This window comes from Hordeum vulgare, chromosome 5H, assembly GCF_904849725.1.
Source record: "Hordeum vulgare subsp. vulgare chromosome 5H, MorexV3_pseudomolecules_assembly, whole genome shotgun sequence".
Classification (NCBI taxonomy): domain Eukaryota; kingdom Viridiplantae; phylum Streptophyta; class Magnoliopsida; order Poales; family Poaceae; genus Hordeum; species Hordeum vulgare.
In genome coordinates this window covers 143,613,097-143,621,137 of record NC_058522.1, presented here as the reverse complement: position 1 = coordinate 143,621,137, position 8,041 = coordinate 143,613,097, and the positions used below count along the sequence as shown (strand labels likewise).

The following is an 8,041-nucleotide window of genomic DNA, read 5'->3' as shown; positions in this document are numbered from 1 at the left end:
TAGGTTTTATACTGATTATATTTATTGAGCGACGCCGGTTAGGTTTTATACGGATTATATTTATTGAGCGACGCCACACGTACAGACAGTTTTCACAAAAATTTAAAGGTGAGGGGGGTAAATTTAAAGGCGAGGGGGCCCACACCCCCGTATGTTTAGAATTTTCGATATTCACGTGCTGGGGGAAGCTATATATTCGCTGTCAGCGAGTAGTGCTGCAGACTTAGTCTGTGAAAGGAAACATAAACTGTACCACGACGAATGGCATTCAATGATTCAAACACGGTGATAATCAATTACGCAAATCATACTCTTTCAATTCGGTAGTTGAATAAGCAAAGTCTAGCAGGCAGCGTGTTCAAGGCCAAAATGTTTTATTATTACTAGTATTACCACAACCCTATCTAGGATTAAGTGTATGCTGGCACTCGCACGGCTCGTCATACATGCCGTGTAAACGGATTCCGAAATAATAAAAAGGAACAAGCAGAGAGCGTGGGATAGCACCCGCGTATGCACTTGATATCAACCCACGATGGATTCCCACGATGCGGATTCTCATTTCTGCTGGCCAGCCTCGACTGGTTCCACCACCTCGGCTTCAAGCGGCTCAGGTTCAGGGCTACTAGGTGCGGCAGGTTGCTGGCTTGGCTGGGCAGGTTGGGGCTGCGACGCCCACTTGCCCGCCATAGCTGTACTCATCATGTCATAGATCTTCCCGCTCAGGTCAGTTGGGTTATCAGGCTGCAACAATGATAACATGGGCATTATATTTATTTTTCATTTTCAGAAACACAGTAAAGACAGAGGCGCTCAACCACGCAGAGCATGTATCCTTGACTGTAGTATGAAATAAAAGAGAAGGCAGATGGGTGTACTCACTGTAAAGCCGCTAGAAATCATTGAAGTTTCAAAGAGGATGTCGATTGCCTTCAGAGCTTCCGGGTCATCAGGGTTGCTTCTGCACGCAGACTGCGTTGCCAAGAAATAATCATTACAAAAGAAAGTCCAACGATGTATAAAGGTCATCAAATTAGAGATCTACCATGGAAGATTAGCTACCAGCATCAAACATATTTAATTCATAGCCGAGTAAAAGGATTGTGTAAGGCTCTAGATCAGCACAGATAATGTGAAAGCAAATCCTACAAAAATGAACACTTACATTCAGTCGCTTGATTATCTCATGCTCTGGATTTATTTCAAATACTTTCCTGGACCGCATGAAATCCAGAGACGACGTATCACCTATAGACTGCGCCCTCATTAACCTAAGGAACAATATCAAGATATTAATGACAACTTTGTATGGTGAGTTAACAACTTCGGAAGCAAGTCAAGTAGAGCCCAACCTTTCCATATTGGCTGACCAACCAAACTTGGCTGCAACTAGAACACATGGTGATGAGCTGAGACGGTTGGAGACATCAACTCGAGCAACCCTCTCACCCAAACGTTTCTTGATCCAATCACAGGTTTGACTGTATTCCTGCTTCAATTCCTTTTCTCTTTCCTCATTCTTATTACCTAGGTTATATTTGCAGGACACAGTCAGAAACTAGGAGGCACAGAACTGCCATAAATGAATATTATGCTCTCAATTCTGCAAAGCAATACGCAGCCTAAAATAGAAAAAGTGCCTGATAAAAGAGAACATTTTAGCTGACTATGAGATCAGCATCTAGTTGGTGACATCTAGTTTGACAGTAAAACGGTGAAGGGGGAAGTTCCTCATGCTCTGCAACTTCTATTCAAAATTCAACTCAGTAGGAGAGAAAAACATGCCTGCTACAAGTGAGCACTAAGCTGATTGTATAAAATCAATCTCTACTTGGTGGCATCTACTTTACACTTTGTCGATTAATAAGGTAAAATATACTACTATGGCGATCAGTGGAGGGGGAATTATACTATATCCAAAATAATATACTAGGCCCCACAACATCTTATATTTATATGCATACCTAGGTCCAGGTCTTCCTTGCTAATATCCACAAAACTCTTATCCTTGTAGGAGTTCAGATTTGTAAGAGACACTTCATCCATAGGGTCAATCAAAAGTAAAACCTACAAAATAAAGCACATAAGTTAGAACTGGCATAGAATAATTAACCTTTTTGGTAAGGGAAATAACTCTTCTGCAATATAAACAGCCTAGAATAATCATTCATTAGATCAATGTCATAATGTCCCACAGCATGAAGCGTTAAGCATGTACTCACTCCGTTCCTAAATAACTTTTTAAAGATCCTAATATGGACTACATACGGAGCAAAATGAGTGAATCTACACACTAAAATACGTTTATATACAGCCGAATGTAGTCTGTATTGAAATTTCTAAAAAGGCTTATATTTAGAAACGGGGAGAGTATGTCTGAATAGTAAGTGAAAATAATAGAGACCTCGAATCATGAAAAGCATGTTTGTTCAAATAGTGAACAAAAATATGTGACATCTCATCCAACTAAGTTCAACAAAATCTGGTCCAATCATCTTCGCCTATGGTTGTGCCGGTTGACCAAGGTGTAGTAGAACCAAAGGGGACATTTAAATAAAGATATATAAACGAAGTTAATTATTTGTAGAAGCAATGAGCTATCATATGTGCATAGTACATACCTCATAATCCATTTCATTGAGCTTCTCCAAGAAAGGAGTATTTTTGGCACTGCTCAAACTATCTCCAGCAATGTAATAAATGGACTTCTGCTCTGGTTTCATATTCTCGACATATTCATCCAAGCTAATTAATTCCTCATTGCTTTGAGAAGAAAAGAAACGGAGCAAAGGAGCAATTCTCTTGTGATTTTCCTTGTCTTCCATGCAACCGAGCTTTAAAAATTTGCCATAGTTCTCCCAGAATGCTTCATATTCCTACAGTAAGCCTTCAGATGAGAATGCAAATAGGAACACCAAGAAAGCATGCCACAAAGGAAATGAAAATGCTTACGTCTCTGTTTTCACTACAAGAAATGCCAAGTATCATATCAAAGGCCTTCCGCACCAATCTCTTTCTCATTATACGCACCTATGACAAAAACAAAAAACAAAGGATATATCAAATTCGGGAGCTCAGTATTGAAATGCACAAAAACAGTAGAAATACCCCAACAAAGAACTTACAATTCGACTCTCTTGAAGTATCTCACGAGAAACATTTAGGGGAAGGTCATTTGAGTCAACAACACCCTTCACAAAGCTCAGGTATCTTGGGAACTGGTGAATCACAAATCTCAGCTATTAGATTGACAGCTTAAAAGTTTTACAAAGAACCATGATGAGACAGCAAGTATGAGGCATACAAGTTCTCCATCGAAGTCGTCTGATATGAACACGCGCTTGACATAAAGCCTGATATTTTTAGTCTTCCTATCAGTTATGTCCTCTTTCTTTGTAGCAGGCACATACAGAATTGACCTGAATTCTACTTCACCCTGTATCAAATTTGATCAAGCACAGTTTACTTGAATGTGAGTTGTGAAGATCCTTATCCATCACATTACCAATCGAATTACCATTTTCACATAAGAGTTTATTATTGCCTCCCGCAAGACTATGTTACAAAAATAGCAGTGCTACTATAATTTGAAATAACAACTATGTGGGTAGCTGAATTTTCGCAGTTCCATGATACAAAATTAGACTTGAATATTATTTAGGCAAAAGCAACTGCAGATATTATGTGATACACCAACCATGATGTGATAAAGGTGACGACTGTTGAATCAATAAAAAGCAACAGAAAGGGAACCAATCGAATGCAAAGAGATGTACCTCTGTAGTGAAGTGTGAGGAGGCCAAGGGATCCAAATACTCATTGAAGGTCTTCTTGTAAAATTCATTGTACTCCTCAGTTGATACCTCCTTAGGAGTCCGAAGCTGGCAACAACACAAATAATTTCAGGCTCTCTCAGAAGAAAAACTGGAAGTGAAAAAACATACTTATCAATTATCAACAAGACAAGCAGCACAATAAACAGTCTCAAAGTTCTCACCCAAATAGGTTGTGTTTCATTTGTAAGTTCCCAGTCCCAATACTTCTCCACAACGGTTTTTGTCTTCTTTTTAACCTGTTAACATTGCAATATAGAAATTATCTCCAATTCTACATGTAAGAATGAAGTACAATTTGGGCAAGAATATTGCTCAAAGGAAAGAGATGCAAAATGACTTCTTTTTTAGAGTTTACAACGTTACCTCTTTTTTGGTTTCACCATCATCTTCTGTTTTAACTTCAGCAGGATCCTCGTCAACCTCAACCTAGAAAATCAATGGATGTATTGCATAAGCAAGGTTCCACTTTAATAACCACAAAGAGCTAGAAGGATTAGTAACCTCTTTTGTAAAGCCCTTCTCTTGCCAAGTGTAAATTGGGAAGGAAACAAACTGAGAGTAATTCTTCAGAAGTTTTTGAATCCTCTCAGGGTGAGCAAAACCCTTGTCATCACGCTGAAGCAAAGCATAGTACATATTTCAGATGGGACGTACAGTAAAACTTTAAAATCATAAAATAAAAGCAAATGGACCTTCAGGTAAAGTGTAAGTCGAGTTCCCCTAGGAATGAGCTTCTCTGGATCTTTCTCTTCTCGAATGGTGTAGGAATTAGATTCTGCTTCTGCTTCCCAAACATATTGCTTTTCTGATTTTGGGCTCTTTGTTGACACAGCAACCTAATATGTAGAGCAGCAGAAAAGTACAGGAAAAGACGTTCAGCATAAGAAAAAGAAACACTGCCGCACAACCAGAGTGGCAAATACAACCATGATAACATAACACAGTACCTTGTCTGAAACAAGAAATGCCGAATAGAAACCAACACCAAATTGGCCAATCAAGTTGCTATCAACATTAGCTTCCTGGCTCTCCTGTTATACAATAAGCATAAATCATAAATTAAAAGGATTTGGAAGATAGACAAGAGGAGAATAAAATATGCAATTAGATCACACCTTTAATGTCTTCAGGAACTTAGCAGTTCCACTGCTTGCAATAGTTCCAAGAGAATCAACAAGTTCTTGCCTCGTCATACCAATCCCAGAATCACTGGAAAGCAAATGCAGGTCATGATGCAAATCATTTCCAAGAAGAAAATATACAGTTGGTCACCGGCAAGTAACATATGCTTACGTAATTGTTATTATTCCATTGTCCTTGTCTGTTTGGATGCGAATGTCAAGTTCAGGGCCATCCTTAAGAAGATCAGGATCAGTGACACTGAGATAGCGCAATTTGTCAAGTGCATCACTTGCATTGCTGCAGGTACAAGTAAGAAAAGAAAGGCTAAATTAGGCTGAGCAACTTGACTGAAGTTTTGTGGCACCCATTAAGCCCTGACTGGGACAAACAATTGCCAAAATGAAGTTAATCCGATATCATGGCAAGGAACAAGTGCCAATAAACACAACACATAAAGAGTGAATTCGGAGATAACTACTGCCACATAAAAAAATTGAACAGTCTATGCACTCAATTGTTGCCCACCTGACCAGCTCCCGGAGAAACACCTCCTTGTTGCTATACAAGCTGTGCACAATCAAATCCATGAGCCTATTGACCTGCCAAGCACAATTTTTTCCCCATCATGACACAAACATTGGTAAAGATTAGCATGAATCCATGAAAAAAGAAAATCATAGGTACCTCAGCCTGATACTCAAACTTCTCGGCAGGTGGCGCATCAGATGAATCAACTGCTGCAGCACTCGATTCATAGCGTCTCCCAACAAGTGCATTCTCCCTTAGCTTGAGGGACGGCAAGCTTTCACCTACATTAAGCTTGGGAGCCGCAAGCACAGAGAGCAACCTCTTCCCTCCAAGCCGAGAAACACCAGGCTCTGAGTTTGTCACCTGAAATTGGGACAGCACAGCGAATATCACAAAGTCGCTCGCGTTGTAGAGTAATACTCCCTCAGTTCCTTTATGTAAGGTGTATTATTTTCGGCACCGTGACCAAGACACATAATTATAGACATGTTAAGACTAGCAAATTTGTTGGTTAGTGAAAAGTGAATCAATTAGTCCAGGAAAGTATGAGATACATGCTATCAACAAATAAATAGTTTCCTTCTTTTGCTATAAGGAGAGATGCAGACAATCAGAAAAGAGGTACTAACAAGAGGATTATGGGGAATTAGAAGAAACGCACCTTACATTCTGAAATTTTATCAAAAAACAAATACACCTTATATAGAGGAACGGAGGGAGTATAACAATAAATCGGAAGAAAAATATCACACCAGACCGCAATTGCACATTTCTGTCGGAATAAAATACCATCAACAATCGGTACACAAATGACACATACTGAACAGGGAATCAGATCAACGCCAAACCTCAACTGAATCACAAACACACATTAATACATAACCCATCAATTAATCAAAACACAGACCCCAATTTGGGGGCGGAGATTGATTCGCGACACGTAACGTCAAAAGCCGCACTGATTCAAGCTTAGCGCGAGCCCCTACTTTGCAATCAACCAAACAGCGGAGTACAATATGGACCAAACAGTGAATGCCACACATACGTACCGAACGCGGCGGGGCCGGGGCAGGGGCCAAGGGGGAGGAGGAGGAGGAGGCGGCGGCGGCGTCTCCGGAGACCGCGAAGGCGGCCGCGTGACGGCGGGCGGCGGCGCCGGCGCAGAGGGATCGCCTCGAGGCCCCGAGCATATCCGCTGCGCTCTGCTGGTTCTCCTCCCAGGCGAGGGCGAGAGATGTAGGCCGGAGGCGCGCTCGCGCAGGTGGGCTGACCGAGGAAGACGACGATGCGAGGGTTTTGGAAGAGGGGTAGGGTAGGGTTTTGTGGGCGGCCAGAGGCAGAGGGGATGAAGCGTATAAATGGGGTGCGCCTTGCGGAAGGAGGGAGTGCGCTTCGCTGACACCGTGGTCCCGGGCTGTCGGTGAGAGAGTGGGGAAGGGGGGGGCTTGGGTTTGATCGGTGGTGTTAGCGTTTTGGGAGAAGGTTCTGGAGCAGCGGCGCGGAGTAATGCTATGTGCACCGGTGTGGATAGTATGTGAATCATACAACGAAGTTGACATGTGGGGCCAGTTGGTGTGACACTTTGCTTTGCGCTTTGCAGCGTCCGTTCTCCGTTGCAAGAGTGAGGTCGTAGCTTGTCCACCTGCAAGATGTGAGGTCGAGATTTGAACACCGTGGACAAGAAGGCAAGAAGGTTCCGGGAAGGGTTGCCATGAAAACGGGGCTTGCATGCTCTCTACCGCACATTTTACATCCAACGACCTCTTCAATTTCTTTTCCTTTCTTTCTAGAGAAAAGATTACATTCAACCACCTGATCGCGCGCGCCCGTCTGCCGGCTTCGTGATCGTTCGATCAGACAGTCGACAGCATCGTGGAAGCCGCTTTTTGTTTTTCATGCAACTCACCTATTGTTTCAGGACAGTTTCCTGCAGCTCACCTATTGTTTCATGACAGTTTTCTGCACTCGTGTTTCACGATCACTTGAGTCTCCTGCAGCTCACCTATTGTTTCAGGACAGTTTCCTGCAGGTCATCTATTGTTTCAGGACAGTTTTCTGCACTCGCGTTTCAGGATCAGTCGAGTTCCCAGCAACTCGCCTATTATTTCAGGATCAGGACAATTTCAGGATCCTGCAACTCGCCCAACGCTTCCGTCGGCCGCCCAACGCCTCCGCCGGCCGCCAGCAGCACGGGAGCGCCTACCACCACGCCGCACAGGTCAGCTCGACACCACCCGCCCGCACCCGTCGTCGTCCTACTACTCCACCATGGACCACAACAGGGACAGCTACGCCTACGGGCACAGTGAAGGAGGTGCACAGCGGCGGCGAGCACGCCTTCTTCTCCTCCGACGTCACCACCGACAGGAACCACCAGCACAACCAACACCACAGCAGCGCCGGCGGCCACGGCCAGTGTTGTTTCAGTAATTATTTTCGCAACGCGTCTGTTGTTTCTGCAACTAGACCGTTGCTTCGGGAATTAATTGGCTGGGGAAACGACTGGGCCGCGTGCTAGCGCGTACATCGGACGGCTACGAGCGCATACATCGGAC

The 8,041-nt window shown here is 43.1% G+C and overlaps 1 protein-coding gene across 1 annotated transcript; it reads right to left on the bottom strand.

Moving 5' to 3' along the window:
* Positions 1-296: 296 nt before the first annotated feature.
* Positions 297-6,813, bottom strand: LOC123399692 (heat shock protein 90-6, mitochondrial). Its single transcript, XM_045094086.1, has 20 exons — positions 6,536-6,813; positions 5,643-5,849; positions 5,484-5,557; positions 5,130-5,255; positions 4,952-5,045; positions 4,784-4,867; positions 4,529-4,672; positions 4,338-4,451; positions 4,200-4,262; positions 3,998-4,072; positions 3,777-3,881; positions 3,305-3,436; positions 3,126-3,218; positions 2,953-3,030; positions 2,622-2,876; positions 1,965-2,067; positions 1,353-1,527; positions 1,166-1,271; positions 883-972; positions 297-744 (listed from the first exon to the last, which is right to left on the bottom strand). The coding sequence occupies exons 1-20, from the start codon at positions 6,674-6,676 to the stop codon at positions 559-561; spliced, it is 2,445 nt and encodes an 814-aa protein (XP_044950021.1). The 5' UTR covers positions 6,677-6,813; the 3' UTR covers positions 297-558.
* Positions 6,814-8,041: the final 1,228 nt, after the last annotated feature.